This window comes from Epinephelus fuscoguttatus, linkage group LG22 (genome assembly GCF_011397635.1).
Source record: "Epinephelus fuscoguttatus linkage group LG22, E.fuscoguttatus.final_Chr_v1".
In the NCBI taxonomy this organism is placed as follows: Eukaryota; Metazoa; Chordata; class Actinopteri; order Perciformes; family Serranidae; genus Epinephelus; species Epinephelus fuscoguttatus.
In genome coordinates this window covers 20,708,806-20,726,571 of record NC_064773.1, presented here as the reverse complement: position 1 = coordinate 20,726,571, position 17,766 = coordinate 20,708,806, and the positions used below count along the sequence as shown (strand labels likewise).

At 43.1% G+C, this 17,766-nt stretch overlaps 1 protein-coding gene across 3 annotated transcripts in view; it reads right to left on the bottom strand.

The window, feature by feature from the left end:
• Positions 1-3,480: 3,480 nt before the first annotated feature.
• The window catches only part of waslb (WASP like actin nucleation promoting factor b), a 31,626-nt gene continuing 17,340 nt past the window's right edge, over positions 3,481-17,766 (bottom strand). For 2 of the 3 annotated variants that reach the window (XM_049566572.1, XM_049566574.1), the window contains 7 exons: positions 14,804-14,987; positions 14,159-14,201; positions 11,742-11,895; positions 9,298-9,315; positions 8,222-8,751; positions 8,023-8,131; positions 3,481-6,693 (listed from right to left, as the gene is read on the bottom strand). In XM_049566572.1, the coding sequence (XP_049422529.1) occupies positions 6,632-6,693; positions 8,023-8,131; positions 8,222-8,751; positions 9,298-9,315; positions 11,742-11,895; positions 14,159-14,201; positions 14,804-14,987 (1,100 nt within the window). In that variant the 3' untranslated portion in view covers positions 3,481-6,631. The remainder of the gene's footprint in view (positions 6,694-8,022; positions 8,132-8,221; positions 8,752-9,297; positions 9,316-11,741; positions 11,896-14,158; positions 14,202-14,803; positions 14,988-17,766) is intronic. The other variant, XM_049566573.1, reaches the window with a different exon arrangement.

Sequence of the window (17,766 nt, the reverse complement as noted above, 5' to 3'; positions counted from 1 at the left end):
TACTGTTTGGTGCTTTGGGCACCACAAGCCGAGTGCCATCTAGTTCCATTAGATCCGAGAGAAGGCAGACATCTCTACGACCGATATCTAAACCACTCGCCAACTCACATCAAAACAATCTAGACTGATAGATAGCACTACAGGTAAGAAGAAAAATGTGTATTTTGGCTTTTGGAGTGAACTGTCCCTTTCAAATCTATAGGTACAGTGGGTAGATCTATGCTGGATTTATTCTGGGTTGGCGGGATTTAGCCAATTAAGATGGGGATGTTGGTCAATAGAGACATAATGTCATGACAGAAAGGGAAGGAGAGTCCGGGAAAAGAAGAAGACAAGAAGACAAATTAAACTGAGAGACAGGGGTGACAGGTTGGCAAGGAGAGACCAAGAGCATGTGAGGGTGGAGGGGGGGGGTTGACAGATGACAGTGAAAGCAAAAGACTGAGGGATGTGAGCTATTAGCATTCTAATCCTGGTCCTGCATTTGTTTATGTGTCTTGGAAGAGTTCCCTGACTCCTAAATCCACAGTGCAGCTGTTCAGACAACACAGTCAGGGACTCAAGGGTGGCAACAGCAAGACAACTACAAATTGCATAATGGCAAACCGTTTCCCAAATTATACCAGAAGGTTTTCAAAGTGATTTCCCACTTTAAAGACCTTTCATTAACCTCAGCATTGTAAAATAAGTGTATAAAGTGCCAAATTGTGCCAGATAGGTACTGAAAAATTGGCATTTTCCAAAACAACATTACTGTAGTATGTGAAGGAAAAATGGTGGACAGTGCCATAGAGTACATCATAAAAAAAAAAAAAATGCATCAAGAGGAAAATCCAACCTTCAGCTAGACTTGGCCAGAACTGAGTGAAGCTCCATCGCAGGGTACACTCCTCATGTTTAAACCCAGTCTCCTCAATGGCCGTCCCAAATACCGCAGCTCAGTATGCACAATGCACTCCTCAGACTAAGTGTCCTAAGAATAAAACTTCCTCTACTCAAGTACGGCACTTTGTCATATCTGTCAAACCATCAATGGGGGGGATCCGTCCATAAAGACTCACCATAAAATGACGAGACTTCCTGCTTGTAAATGAGGTCTCTGCACTCAGGGTGGTCACTGCATTATCCTCGTAGTGAATTCAAGATTATTCTCAGGATGGACAGAGGGTTTCATGCACCATGGGGAAATGTAAAACCAGTCAGTGAGTCACAACAAAATTGTTAAGTGCGCGTGTTTACGTGTATTCCTTGAACACTGAGCTACAGAGTATCCCTGAAGCTGCTCAGTCAAACCACTCAGACCCTTTGACCTTTGCATTCCTTCCTAATTTATGCATGCAGTGTTACAAATTAAAGCCATTCGACTTAAGCTGCCACAATCTTAAAATACAAACCTAGCTTTAAGTGCACAAAAGGGCAATATCACCAGTAATTTACCTAATATTCTACTTGTGACTGACACACCAAGCCGACAGTTGGCCATTGGTCAATGTTGGGCTGTCAGTGAGAGTCTGTTACCCTGTGGTGTCCAGCACTGTTTTTCGGCTGATTCAGCATGTTGAATTAGTGTTGGACCCATTGAAACCCAATGGTGATCAAGTAAGAGAAAGTAGTAAGAGAAACAGAAATGAGGAGAGCAAACAAATGGTGAAAGTCAAGAGGGCATAGGATCAAAACAACCTTCTTATATTAGGTATGGTTAGATTTTAGTTACTGAGCTCTTTAGCACAGTTTGTAATTGTGTTATTGTTCATAAGCACACAGGAAATAACCTTTGTTCGCTCAACATTGTGTTGTGCGGTGCCAACTGGAGAACTAGCGTCTTGAATCCACCCTGTCTTCTGGTTTCCTTTTTCAATGACGTATACAGACTACCGCTGCCTGCTAGTTTGGAAAGTTATTTCCCCCATTCAGGCGCAGAATGTACATGCTAGTTGTCTTTGCGGTGTGTTCAAATCATAGACTGTACACAGAGACGGACCACCTGCCTCCACTTTCTCCCACTGTACAAAACCCCAAAATATCCTGGATATGGCCGCTGCTATCTTACGCTGGTGACATCATTTGGAGCCAGAGTCTGCACAGTAGCGATCTTTGCGGTATTGAGTTCCCGCCCATACACCCATCCGATCAATTGCGATCAGTGCCATTGATTGCAAGCAAACCCAATGGCACACATAGCTGTCAGTCATGACGTCAACCCCCCTTTTTATAGCATTAAATAACCAATTAAAACCAAACTTATCAGACAAAATGAACACGTCCACACACATCGGCGTGATAACAACTGTCTAAAAATGGCAGAGACCATCTTTGGGAAGACTTTTGGCCCATGACCATCAGAGGGCGATTGAGCTGTTTTGGTCATATCGTCCACGTTTATTATACAATCTATGGTTCAAGTTCAACTATTTTGCCGAGACACAGATGAGGTGAGGCGACCTTACAGTCAGCCTTTGTTGCCGCTACTTCGTTGCAGTTGAACAGTGTGTAAAGGCTGAAAGAACCGACAGAGTCAAAAGATAAACAGTGCTCTGTTGCTTCTATAAATGCTTTTGTTTATGTGCATGTGTGTACTGTATGTGTTGGTCGGGATCTCTATGGCAGCGCTGTATCCAAGTTGTGCTGCCCCACTAGTGGAAAGTACCATACCTGCACTAATCCCTGTCAAACTCTGCGGCAGAGAGAACTGATACAGGGTCAGTGTGGTGTCAGCTGATGTGGACCATCAACTAAAAATAAATGGTAGAGGCATAGGATTGTTGTAGTCCTTATTGTGGTGCTCACACTTAATTATAGGGTCAATTCTTGCAGTGACTTCCAAAAATACTTTAGAAAGGGCAACTTTTAGTTCCTCACGTCATATGTTGTTGCTACATCTTTTCTTTGAGTCTGGGTATTTTTTATGGACTTTAGTCAGGAATGTTGTATCAGACACACACATACACATACATACACATATATACACACACACACACACACACACACACACACACACACACATTTATGCTTTGTCCCTCACTCACCCAGTTTTCATTTCTACCTGGTTCAGTGGGTGAAATGGTAGCAGTAAAGGGTGTGATAATCCTCTGCTCAGCTGTTTCCAGATCTGTCCAACTCCCTGTCTGGCTGTCTATTGCAGGTGTTGAGACCTGTATTCATCACACACACATGTGGGCAAACAGATGCACACACTCAAATTACAAACTTGACAGATATGATTGTGCTCCCTTACTCAAGTGCAACAAAGTCTGTGCACATTGTGTACCAGGATAAGTGTCTCTTTTCCTTAATAAGTCATATATGAACTTGATTCCTGCTATAAATATTAGATTATTAAACCCTAAACACAAAATTAAGTCATAGTTTCACAGGAAATTAAATTAAAAATTTGAAATTATGGATCCTGCAAATAAAAGTGTTAGAAAGAAACGTCCATTATAACAGTCTGTGAAAGTAAAGGAAGTCAAAATACCAAAGTATGTAAATGTCAACCTTTTATTGGAGTGTACAATGTAAGAGTTCATTATTTGTCAAGCCTCATTGATAAGGCTTGGCGTCCATAACATCATATTAACCCGAGTCACCTACAGAAGCTAACATCAGCGAAAACATGGCTAGGTTTGCCCCCCAAAAGTATCTTGATATTTGACAAAAGAGGTCAGTTCTTACATCAGACAAGTGGCAATTTGACTCTCAAAGACAGAATTTAAAGAGGACACCAACATTCCTCTTTTGCAAACAGTCAAAACAAAAAACAAAACAAAAAACACTTTTTTATCATGCCCTGTTATTTTTTCTGGAAATTTGTTACACTGTGGTTAAGACATTTCTGTATTAGCTCTGCTACATATTAGCATGTCCAAAATGCTAAGATGGCAGCCGTAGAGGAACCCTGGGAGGTCAAGCTTTCTGTTTGACGCTTAAAGGACAAAACGGTTAGCAGTCAGCAGCCCCTTCAATGTGAATATTTTAAGTATGAGTAAAACTTTTGAAAGAGGAATTAACACATTTTCCTCATACAAGTTAAAAGTTGAATTAATTAGCCATAAAATGCACCCTAGCGCAAACCAACACACCCAGTTTTGCTGCTACAGCCTCTTTTGGTCTGATATGACCAGTTAGCATATGTTGGCTAATGTTAGCAAACACTGACTCAGAAATACTTTAACTGGTCTGGTATGACCAGTTAGCATATGCTGGCTGATGTTAGCTAACACTAACTGGTCTTGTATGACCAGTTAGCTTATGTTGTCTAACATTAGCAAACATTAACTGGTCCAATATGACCATTTAGCATAAGCTGGCTAATGTAAGCAAAGATTAACTGGTCCGTTATGACCACTTAGCATATGCTGGCTAATGTTAGCAAACATTAACTGGTTTGGTATGACAAGTTAGCATATGCTGGCTAATTTTAAACACTAACTGCTGGCCAAAGTAGCAAACGCTAACTCAGTATGACCACTTAGCATATGCTGGCTAATGTTATACACTTACTAGTCTAGTATGACCAGTTAGCTTATGTTGGCTAACTTTAGCAAACATTAACTGGTCTAGTATGATCAGTAAGCATTTGCTGACCAACGCTAGCAAACACTAACTTGTTTGGAATGACCACTTAGCATATGCTGGCTAATGTTAGCAAACATGAACTGGTCTGGTATGACCAGTTAGCATGTGCTGGCTAATGTTACATTACATACAATAGTCAACTGTAAGAGACAATTAAGTTTTTGAACCTACTTGAATGGTGCTATGAATTACACATATGATATCTGTCAATTTAAAGATGATTTTGCAAGTCAATAAACGTTGCGTAAGTAATGTCCAGGATGTAGGCTACTCACATGAGCAACAGTTGCTTATTCTCTCATCTCCCAGCTGATAAAAAGTTGCTGGATAGCTAAGGTACCCAGCTAGCTAGCAAGCAATAAATGTAGCTAACATTGTTAGTGTTGGTGATGTAAATGTGCAAGATGGGAGATGTAGTTCACTGAGCTCACTGGTTTCGCACAAAATTAATGGCGCAACGAGAAACTGTGACTTTCTTTTTAATTTGACAAATATCGTATGTGTATTTGTCTCTGTCTGTTAACTACTGCATTTGTCCTTTGTGGCCAATCCCCCTTTAAATTAAGACATAGCAAGAATTACTGGGAAATATTTAGTTTGGATAAAATACACGTTGGCATCTGACTATTTGGTCTTTGTAGGGAATAACTGCCCATTGTCTGAGTTCTTCTTAATAAGCATTTCCTATATTACACCTCATGATTTACTAGTTAGTCAAGAAACTACTGATACTTGTTTGAATAATGCCATGACTCTAGTGTTTCTCCCTATACTGTGTCAGCACTTAGTGTCTAGAACAGGAAAAAATACTGCTTTAGACCCGCTGTGTCTGTACAGTAACTTAGCATATGGACCCATTATAAGCATCAGGTGTGTAAAACTAAAATGTCTTTATTCCTCAAGCTTTACATGATGAGTGACCTAATTCCAAGAAACAGGCATTTATTAATACTCTGCTTGCTATTGTAAAAAAAAAAAAGAGAAAAAGATAAAAGAAAAATAGAGCATGATTTCAACTGAATCTGTAGTGTGACAGAGGCAAATAAACAAAAACAAAGAAAAGGAAATTCACAACAGATAGCCTGCGATAACACTGTGGGCTACCTCCATGCGTGTACTGTATGTAGTGTGGTGGGTTAACGGGTAACGCTTACAATGCTTAATGTCCAAGTGCCTCGTTACTTAAAGCATATGTATGTTCCGTAATGATACAGACCTGAAAATGTCCTGTATTCATGCAGCGAGTCTCCTCTTTCAATCTGTGCAAAAATATAACAAGACTCAAACTCTGGAGCAAATTTACAGTCAACAGCAAATGAAGCTAAATATTCCAAAAAGAGCGTTTTCCTTTTTTTCTTCTTTGTTTTAAGAAAATATGAGTGCTAAACTAGGATCATTTGAATAAGTAAAAATAAACTAGAGAGCAATAGGGTATGAAAATAGTTCAATTTTTTTTCCTTGTGACGAACAATGAAGACACGATTGATGAAGGATATGTGGCGACTAAGCCGGCCCTTCAATCACTGACCAAAAGAAAAAAGAAAACACATTCAGCTCTAAGAGACGACTTGATGTAAGATTGCACGTGTTAATCTGGGGAACATGGGAGAGTGACAGGGAGGGAACATGTGTGATGGGAGGCAGCGGATATGAGGGATGGCTGAGTGACAGATGGAGGTGATGAACATCAAAGAGTTGGGGACGTGGGAGGAGAAAAAAGAGATGCGGAGAGGTGGAAAACGGAGAACATAGTTAAAATGAGACGTGTGACATATTTGCTATCGAGAGACAGACGGAGCCGACAGAACGGAGACAGACGTGATGGAGATAAAGAAACAACAACCTAAGATATGAGAATGACAAACATTTACAGATTAAATGAGGTATTGCACAGATTAATAAAAAAAAGCATAAAGGCAACAAAAATATACAGCGAGTTGATAGAACATTTACATTTAGAATTTTGAAATTAAAGATTTCTTTTTAGAAAGACAAGAACTATTTTAGTGTCATAATCATCCATGGGTTGGGGGGGGGGGAGAGAAATGAAATATCACTAGTCCTCCCATTCATCATCATCCTCAAAGTCCTCCTCATCCTCATCGTCGTCATCCTCATCTGTGGAAGAAAAGAAGACTTTCAGGAGGTGTACTGAAAACAGCCATTTGCAAAGCATTTTCTCTTCCAGATAACATTGTTGTTTTTTTTTGTGGTGGCAAGAACGTCATGCATGTCTTCTATTTTGCTGTTTGTACTAGAGTAAACCTTTATTGTGTATCCCCTTTGAATCTATTTTAAAAGAAGGAAAGTTTCCTCAACTAAGAGGCTTAAAATAGAAAAAAAGGAGTCACAAAGTTGTTTCTAGACTGATGAGGAAGTGGTGAAAGTCTAATTTACATTTTGGCAACAGTGTGTCATCTGACATACAAGAAATGACGTAAAGTCTGAGTGCCGGGTGTCAAACAGCTGCTCCATTTTTAAAGGTTGAAGAGGCAGAGTTAATTACTCAAAGCTCTTGTAAGGTGGAGTTCAAGTCCCCAGGAGCCACTCAAATTAACTGTGAAATAATCTGAACTCACTGAAGTTTCTTTTGGCAGAAGTGTCTGCTAAATCAGTGGTTCCCAACTGGTGGGTCGCGGTCCAAAAGTGGGTCACGGGTCCATTTTGAATGAACCACAAGTGACTTTCCAACGTGTCAAGTTTGTAAAATACACACTTTATTTTGATGTACAGTGAATTTCTGGCACAGGTGTTTTATTTTAAACTCCCATTCCCTGCCGTAGAGTGAGTGAATAACAGACAGCTACTTTTCAGAGTATGCAAACAAGCTCGACCACATGACCAAACACAAGTATGATGCTGAATATATTAAACTCTGTGGATCTTGAAGTAAAGATTAAGGAGGTTATCTCCCGTCGTATGCTCAGTACGTCCCAAGCAGACCTCCCTAACTGACAGGAAATTGAGGAGAAAGTGAAACCTAGCTACGTTCTCTTCAAGGCCAGAGTCCATTTACAAAAACAGTAATTTTACCTTCCTGAACACGGGAGCTGCTGATCTACCACTGCCTCCATCAATTTGTTAGTTTGTGTTATTCTGTGACTTTAGTGGAGTAAGGGATTAGTTCGGATTCAGCAAAGTCATCAACTGATTGGGGCAGTGGTGACCAGCAGCTCCTGTGTTCAGTGAGGTAAAATTACTGTTTTTGTCAATGGAGTCTGGCTTTGAAGAGAGTAGACATGAGTTTCACTTTTAGTTTTGTTCCTGTCTGTTTGGGAATTACCAGGCATACAACTCTAAAAATAAGACTTGGATTTTAGTGCACAGGTTATGTGAGAGTCCCATGGTAAGTGCTGTGTAGACATTCCTGTGGATTTCAACTGCACATTACAGGAAGCAGGAAACAAATTTAATATTATAGGCTAAGTGAGTAGTGTGTTGGTGTACCTGAAGAGTGAATAGCCTTGCTCCGTTTCTGCATCACCTCCATCAAGGCCCCGACTATGCCTGCCGAGGGGGCTGGGGTGGAGGGGGTTGAATCTGTGCTGTCATCCCTCTGTAAAGAAGACAGAAGGAGTTAAATCTCAGGGTAGAGATGGATACATATTTGATCGAGACGTGCTGTGTGTAACGAAGGAGCGCTGACCGTTTTGAGCTGGATCCCTTGTCGGATTTGGTCCAGAAGTGCGTCTCTGCCGGTGCTGGACACCGGCCTCTCTTTCTGCTCCACCTTCTTCAGCTGGGTGCCTTCTCTGATCTGACTCAGCAGGGCCGACTTACCGGGTGCGGCCATGCTGCCGTCCCCTCCATTAGCCTCCGTGGGCATCGGAGGAGCAGGGGGTGGAGGGCCAGGAGGTGGTGGAGGTGGAGGGGGAGGAGGCGGTCCTCCGGATGAAGATGAGGGAGGTGGAGGTGGTGGGGGAGGCGCCACCGGAATTGAGGCATGGGCCGGTGGAGGGGGAGGCGGGAGTGAGCCTCTGCTGGGCGGGGGAGGCGGTGGAGCCGACATGCCCGGTCGGGATGGAGGGGGAGGAGGGGGCGCAGAGACGGGAGCTCTGGAGGGGGGAGGAGGTGGTGGGGCACCTCGCCCCCTGGCAGGAGGAGGGGGAGGAGGGGCCGAGCTGTGGTGTGGAGGTGGGGGAGGAGGGCCGCCTCTGGATGGAGGAGGCGGAGGAGCTGGGTAGAAAACAACAAAGATAACCTGAAGTTAAAAAGAGCAAAGTTGTTCTTATCATGTCACATCACTCAGAGTTCACACTGCAGCCATGAACAACATCCAAATATCATTTTAGATTTTAGACTAAATCCAAAAAATATAATTCATGGAAGGACAGCTGGAAGATCTGGAAAGTCACACAGGATTTCAAAGCACATCTGTCAATAATGTTTATCAGCTTCCCAACTCTTCAAGTGTCAGTGCATCATGCAGTTATATGATCAAGCCACTGGGGGCAGCCTTCTTGCATGTGAATGCTTTCAATCATGTTATTAAAAACTGTGGGAATGCTGTGTTATTAATGCCTCTGGCTGTCATCACGACGCCACAGAGTCAGCTACTGATGACACGTCCAACTCAAGTTCACACTGTGTGAAAAAGCAAACACTGAACTTCAGTAACTGCGAAAACCTCACAGGCTCTGACTGAATTCTCGGGTCACAGTACAGTCCAACTTATCATGCACAGTCATGAGCTGTCACAGCACATCATGCACAGTAACCTACCGCTCCACCGCGGCGGATCTGGGGATGAAACCACCTCATTAGTTACACTGTCTTAAATTGTCAATCAGCCTTTATGTCACAAGGTCGGTGTCCTGCAAAAGAGTTCACACTAATCGAAGGAACTGGACGTTTGGGGTCAGGTGTAGCCATTTCTGGGCCTGGGGCCCTGACATTAAAGCCTTATAAATGATCTGTAATTCTTCCACCTCTGCAGTAGCTTAAAGTCATGTGCGGGAACCCACTAATTTAAACATGATTCCTTGCCTAAAGAGCTCACCTCCACAGGTAATATCTTTCTGGCCATTGTCTCTATAATGACAGGACTGTGGGTCATGTGCTCCGGATATTTTTTGGCACACATAAGAGCGACAGTGGCAGCAAGAGATAAGAAGAGGTGACAAGCTGCCATGGAAGCAGAGAGGAAGAGCTGCTATGGAGGTGTTTATTTCGGCGCACCAAGGATAGAAATAGGATGGTGGCTTGTCCATGAGCCCCGGTGCACCTAGGTGTGGAGTTTTACGTAGAAAATACACTGAACAAAAATATAAACGCAACACTTTTGTTTTTGCTCCCATTTTTCATGGGCTGAACTCAAAGATCTAAAACTTTTTCTATACACACAAAAGACCATTTCCCGTCAAATACTGTTCACAAATCTGTCTAAATCTGTGTTAGTGAGCACTTTTCCTTTGCCGAGATAATCCATCCCACCTCACAGGTGTGGCATATCAAGATGCTGATTAGACAGCATGATTATTGCACAGGTGTGCCTTAGGCTGGCCACAATAAAAGGCCACTCTGAAATGTGCAGTTTTGCTTTATTGGGGGGGTCTGGGGGGTCAGAAAACCAGTCAGTATCTGGCACAATAAAAGACCACTCTAAAATGTTCAGTTTTATCACCCAGCACAATGCCACAGATGTCGCAAGTTTTGAGGGAGCGTGCAATTGGCATGCTGACTGCAGGAATGTCCACCAGAGCTGTTGCCCGTGAATTGAATGTTCATTTCTCTACCATAAGCCGTCTCCAAAGGCGTTTCAGACAATTTGGCAGTACATCCAACCGGCCTCACAACCGCAGACCACGTGTAACCACACCAGCCCAGGACCTCCACATCCAGCATGTTCACCTCCAAGATGGTCTGAGACCAGCCACCCGGACAGCTGCTGCAACAATCGGTTTGCATAACCAAAGAATTTCTGCACAAACTGTCAGAAACCATCTCAGGGAAGCTCATCTGCATGCTCGTCGTCCTCATTGGGGTCTCGACCTGACTGCAGTTCGTCGTCGTAACTGACTTGAGTGGACAAATGCTCACATTCGATGGCGTCTGGCATGTTGGAGAGGTGTTCTCTTCATGGATGAATCCTGGTTTTCACTGTTCAGGGCATATGGCAGACAGCGTGTGTGGCATTGTGTGGGTGAGCGGTTTGCTGATGTCAACGTTGTTGATCGAGTGGCCCATGGTGGCGGTGGGGTTATGGTATGGGCAGGCGTATGTTATGGACAACGAACACAGGTGCATTTTATTGATGGCATTTTGAACGCACAGAGATACCGTGACGAAATCCTGAGGCACATTGTTGTGCCATTCATCCACGACCATCACCTCATGTTGCAGCATGATAATGCACGGCCCCATGTTGCAAGGGTCTGTACACAATTCCTGGAAGCTGAAAACATCCCAGTTCTTGCATGGCCAGCGTACTCACTGGACATGTCACCCATTGAGCATGTTTGGGATGCTCTGGATCGGCGTATACGACAGCGTGATCCAGTTCCTGCCAATATCCAGCAACTTCGCACAGCCATTGAAGAGGAGTGGACCAACATTCCACAGGCCACAATCAACAACCTCAACAACTCTATGCGAAGGAGATGTGTTGCACTCCGTGAGGCAAATGGTGGTCACACCAGATACTGACTGGTTTTCTGACCCCCCCAATAAAGCAAAACTGCACATTTCAGAGTGGCCTTTTATTGTGGCCAGCCTAAGGCACACCTGTGCAATATTCATGCTGTCTAACCAGCATCTTGATATGCCACACCTGTGAGGTGGGATGGATTATCTCGGCAAAGGAGAAGTGCTCACTAACACAGATTTATTTGAGGGAAATGGTCTTTTGTGTGCATAGAAAATGTTTTAGATCTTTGAGTTCAGCCCATGAAAAATGGGAGCAAAAACAAAAGTGCTGCGTTTATATTTTTGTTCAGTGTATTAGGGGCTGACCTCAACCGAACTGAAGTCAGTGTAGTCAAGTTTACTGTGGACCTTCCCAAGCAAAAATGTGGGATCTTCCCTTTTTAATTTCCCTTTCCAATTCTATATTTTCATCCAAAGAAAAGAATCTAGCAAGTCTCCAAATTCCCTTTTGCTACTATGTCAGCAAACAAGTGCTTTTAGGGAAGAAGACAACCCTTTTCCCAACAATGCATCTGCTTTACCTTGTCTCCGTAGCTCATTCTTGACAGCTTCCACGCCTCCTTTCTTCTCGATGAAGTCGTAGATGACCTTTGAGGTCTCCTTGTCCTTCAGCTGAGCCTCGGAGATGCCGCACATATCAAACAGATTCTTCAGCTCTGGGTCCAAGTTATTCAACTGAGGAAAGGAAAGAGAGAATGTCACTGTGTGTGGCTTGGGTTTATTGTATGCAATTACGACAATGGGGTTTGATTTAATAGAACAAGACGGATACTACTAATGATTCTCCTTTGGGCACAACAGGCAGTAACTTACACATACTGGTGGCTCATGTTTGAGCACATTCCTGCACATGCATGATCCCATGCCCTATAGGTTAAAACCTGTGATGTGATTCAACTGGTTTTAATCTGTGTTTATGAGCTTTGCAGCTCAGTGACACATTATGTGGCGGGCATGTTGAGTGTTGAGTTTGGTTCGGTTGGGATTAAAAGGGACATTTGAAAAAGCAGGATTACACAGTGTGACACCAGCTGCTAGAAATCTATTCAAGCATATCAACTGGTCCATTCAGGAAAGAGTCTGAGAGAGGTAACTTCTCTAAAATGAGTTGTGATGTAGTGGCTTTAAGATATGTAGACAGCTCAACATGAGACCACAATACCAGCCATTATGCTGCCATCTGGTGGTGTGGGGTGACACTAACAGGTTGGCAGCAGGGGAAGAAAACAGTTCTCATTAACCCAGATTTGAATACAAGTTAGAACAAGTCTGTCCAGAGCTTTTATCACTTGTCACAAGAGTTCCCCTTCAGCTGCTTCTGCTTTTTATATGGGGTTCTGTTGACAGCAGAGACGATAAAGATAAAGCCATGAATAATAATGTATGATGTTGTTTCACTGTGTCATCATTACGTCCTCTTTCTACTGTATATTAACTGTGCTAGATGTCACATCCTGGGGCAGTTACTGCTCTTGGCATTGGCAGATGATGTGTACTGCACCTTTAGATTTTTAGATACTTATTTCCTACCACAACTGGTTACTGATTATCAGTGGTGGAGGAAGTATTCAGATCTTTCAGTAAAAGTACTAACACCACATTGTAAAAATAGTCTGTTACGAGTAAAAGTCTTGCATTGAAATAGTAAGAAACGTCCAAAAAAACTCACATTTTTTCGCCAAGTAAATAAGGAAAAAAAAAAGACTTAAATCAGGGATCGGTGATGTAGCCTTTGTCAGTAACGCCCCAAAGCTCACACTCCCTACAGATATCAGCGCAGCCAGATGGAAAAATATTTTTAAAGAAAGCTAAAAAACTATCAGTTCACTTCAGCCTTTAACTCGCTCTGACTTTCCTGATACAGGTCTGAAACTCTTTCTTTTTACACTTTACGCTCCTGCAACTCTTTTAAAACCTTACTTGATTTATAGTTTTACAACTCCATGATTTTATGAATCAGTTAATCCATGTTTTAAACTATTTTAAATGTATTATATATTGAATTGCCCTCTCTGTTTTATGTCCATTAGGTCTATTTTCATGTGAAACACTCTTGAAAACCACTTTGACTAAGTATTTTAGCTGTACTTGTAGTGACTATAGCTTTCAGATAAATGCAGTAAAGTACAGTATGTCCCTCTGGAAGGTATAGGAGTGGAAGTATAAAGTGGCATTCAAAGAACAGACTCAAGTAAAGTACAAGTACTTCAAATTCATATGTACAATACATGAGTAAATGTACTACGTGCAATGTAACTAACATTAATCAGGTTGAGCACAGCTGCCACGCTGTGTAAAGAAAATTTTAAAGTGCTTTTTAGGGTGGATTATCACTTTAAACATCTACAGTACCTATAGTGTAAGAGGAAAAAAGAGACAAAAAAAATTAGCTGGCAGGACGATCAAATATTTCCCTTGCTCATTTGTGAATCCACTCATTTGTGCTCCGGCTTTAAGCCCCTAGGATTTGAGAGGTGAGCGAGCGTTATTTGACTGACGTCACCCATTCAAATCAATCTAAGTCCTTGAAAGCATTAACTTATGAAACCGAATCATCTGAATTTCATCTCTTTCATTTAAGTCCTCTGACCTGCGTGATCTCATACTCATCATCCCGCGTCCAGCATAATTACTGATGATGCTTTTTGGGAACGAGTCCATGGATTATGCAGATGCAGGTTGATTCTCTCCCCTTCCAAAATCTCCTTGTGTAACCCTCCTGATGACTTGGCCGCGCTGCTCGGCGTAATGTTTTGGGAGCTGATATTAAATTTTGGAAAATCTGTCTGGAAGAGGGATGTGTGACTGACAAACAGATAAACCAGGGGCCAAGTTTTGAGAATATGTAGAGGTCACATACTCATATTCACACTAACGTGTGCAGAGACACGCATACGAACAAGCGTGTGCATTAACCTTACATTCTTGTTGCACTTACATCAAAGCCTGTGTTTGGATCCCATCCTACATGCCCAATGTGCCTGTGAGAAAAGCAGAAGAGAAAGCTTGTGAGGTCACATACAAGTAAAAAAAAACTGAGAAGATAAACACTGTACATTTCCCCCCCAAAAAGATGATTAATGATGATCACTTATACAGACTTTGGACCATTCATGTAACAGTCGTAGTGTGGGTTCACATACACAAATGTTCAATTTGGATTTGGAACTGGATGAGGGCTTTAAGTTATGGCCACATAATTGTATCATGTAGCGCCCCTTATTAGCAGAGTGAATTCAGAGTTTGCAAGGTTACTCAATTTGACATGAGGTTTAGCGTTATGGCAAATTATGCAACGTGGTACGACGCACCAAAAACGTCAACACAAACATTCGAGGGAGTCACTGAAAGATGAAAAAAGGGTGTAGCATCCACACATTCACACACTGGTGGCCGAGGCTACCGTACAAGGTGCCACCTGCTAGTCAGTTTAACATTCACTCACACTCACACACTCTCAGGAGCAATTCAGGGTTCAGTATTTTGCCATGGGATACTTCGACATGTGGACTGGAGGAGTTGGGTGGATAACCGTTCTACCTCCCGATCCACAGCCGCCCCGAGGTGCCTGTGTGTGACTCACTGGAAGTTGCTCGGTGTGCCGATGTCCGCCTTGGTCAACCTCTTCTTCTTGGCCTTGCCCTTTTTCTCTCTCTTAGGGAAGGATGAGTGCACAATGTTGTTCATCTGAGAGTTGTTATGGTAACGATGAACATTGCTGATCTCAGGGTTCTTGATGTCGACGGTAGCCATGGGCAACGTTGGGCCTTAAGAACGACACAGACAATAAAGTTAGGGGTTTATGTAATACAGCCGGTGGAATGCACTGAGGACAGCAGTTTCATTAAAATACAAACAACTTGATGTTGGGTTTTCCACTGCATCACAAGAAGAATGAGTACTTTTTAAATGTTGAATACATGTACTGTCTTGACATGAAAGGGTTACGCATTACATGTTTGGCATTATTATCATTTCATTAAAAAACGACCTTGGATCCATGTTGGATTCTAATCATGGGGCTTTTCAGGGCCAGTTCCTTTAGTTATGTAATCCATTATTTAACGGCTATTACGGACTGTTTGGCACAAAGGGGTCTAGCTATTTAATTTGGGGTTTTGGGTGTGAAAATGGCTTAGAGCATGTAGGATTATAGCATCATCCCATTACAGCCACTCAGGTTATTCAAACTAAATGAGAGATAAAGACTGAAAAGTGACGCAAAACAAAACAATGTCTTGAAGATATAATGGTTAAAATCGGTTGTAATACTTGTTCTATCAGTGTGATGATCTTCCAGAGGTGTGGACTAGAGTCACGTGACTTGGACTCGTGTCAGACTGTAGTCATAAACTTCACAAAGATTTACAAAGACTCGGTCCCACCTCTGTGATCAACTTTCCTCTGCAAATGACATTTACTATGAAGCGACAGCAGACACACAAACATGTCATAGAACAACACAAGGTAAAGCAAACTCCTGACAAGCACACGAGCAGCCAGTCAACTCAGATCTCAAATCAAAAATGAGCGGTACCAGTGCCTCAGCTGCAGCACATACCTTTAACACTCTCACTGCAGGGACTTTTGGGCGTTTTGCTGGGCGAAGGCGAGGCCGACCGACTCCGCCGCCTTCTCACCCTGTCCCAAATACATCCCCCATCTCTCGGCCCGCAGGTGCTCATGCTGACACCGAGAAGCATTTTGCCGACCAAGTTGTGCGCTCGGTCTTCGGGGGAAATCGAGAGCCGAGCGGTCGGGTCGGAGAGCGACGGGTACAGTTCGTCCTGAGGGAGAACCAGGCAGTGTAAAGAGGACAGGCAGCTCCCCGGGCTCAAACCTCCACCTCCTACTGCTGCTCCTCCTCCTCCGCTACCTTCACAATTGAGTTCCTCGGAGGGAGCAGACAGGAAGGTGGTGCAGAACATCATCGTAGCAGCTGACTGGGCATGAGCAATACGGTGACACCAAGGTTCAAACCACTGATTTGAAGGTAGATCGGAAACAGGTACTCTTTGTCAGTCAAGAAGGAAATGTCTGTTTAAAGTATCACATCCATGAAGTGCTCATTCCCAACATGGACAGACTGCTTTCCAAAAAAGAATAACTTCCTCTTAAACCCAACTGTGTAAGCAGGTAAAAGCTAAATGCACTTGTCTCGTTTCAGAACAGAGCCCAGTCTTTGCTGAAACCTGACAGCCAAGATGATCCCACAAGTTTCCAAAACACGACCAAAACACCAGCACAGAAAATAAGCCAACTTGTGACGGACTCAGTGCAACAGTCTGCATTTACTGAATTAATATCCTCATCAGACATCTGGTGGAGTTTACATGCATACTGTCTGTGCTGTGACGGCAGACATCCAGCAATGCCATCAGAAGGGAGACGAGCCAGCCAACACTTAGCCAGCCAACGGCCAAAGTTTACTCTTCCTCTTGCATTCCTTCCATCACAGCAACAGTTTCCTTCCATGCAAACTGTTCACCAAATTTCTGTTTGCCTGCTTCACGCGTCCATCTGAGCCACTCTGCATATTTTGTGTCTGTTTTGCAAATCATTGTCTATTCCCTTGATGTCCCATCACAGCTGGGAGCGCTGTCAGATTATCTTGCTTGGATTGGCTCGCCGGGAGCATTTCTCCACCCACCTCCACTACCATCTCCTCCCTCTCCATGCAAAACACACAAACGGATCTAATCCCAGCAAATCATTCTGGATTTAGCGCTGGATTTTTTTTACGTAACCATTAAAACCTGTCCATGCATTAATCCCATGTTAATCTCGGGGGGTTTCTAAAACATGATGATTGCGGGGGTGAAAGAAAAGGCGAGGAAGGCAGAGCAATGAAGGCAGACAGAGATAGAGAGCACAAAGAAGAAAATGAAGACAGATTAAATGAAGAGCAGAGGGCAGATGGGGACAAATGATGAGAGGGGGAGAGCTGGAAAGGGCAACAGGGGAAAAGGGCAGAACAGAAGGAAAGCCAGAACCAGACTGCAGATGACAGACAGGAACGAAGCTATGATGCGGTCATGGGAAGTGAGAGTGAGACAGATGGAGATGGAGAGGAGATATTCCTTTGAGAGGACAAGGATGACTTCCTCTGGAAAGGAACCAATTCACACACAAGATGCACTTGTTCAGAAACTGAACCCATGCATGACAAATCCAAGACAGAACCTGGTACAAACATCTATGCATGGTAGCATAAGTGGGCGCAGGTAAATGTAACGTTAGATAACACTTGTTCTTTTCATTCTCCTGTCCCGCTACAGAAGATAATACCAACACAGAGTCAAAAATCTGAACCACTGGCTGTAAATAAACCGTGAAAATAAACCTGATGTATAACCACATATGGCATCTGACCACTTGGACCCAAAGCAAAGCATCCACAGGCCGCATGCCATTAAGCTGCTCTGAATATGAGCATCAGCTAAATGTGGAAATGTGTCGTTTGTGTAGCAAAGACCTCCACATGGCCGCATGCACACACAGATATATTAATAAGCCAGCAGGTCAAATGAAGTGGTCTGCGTTTTG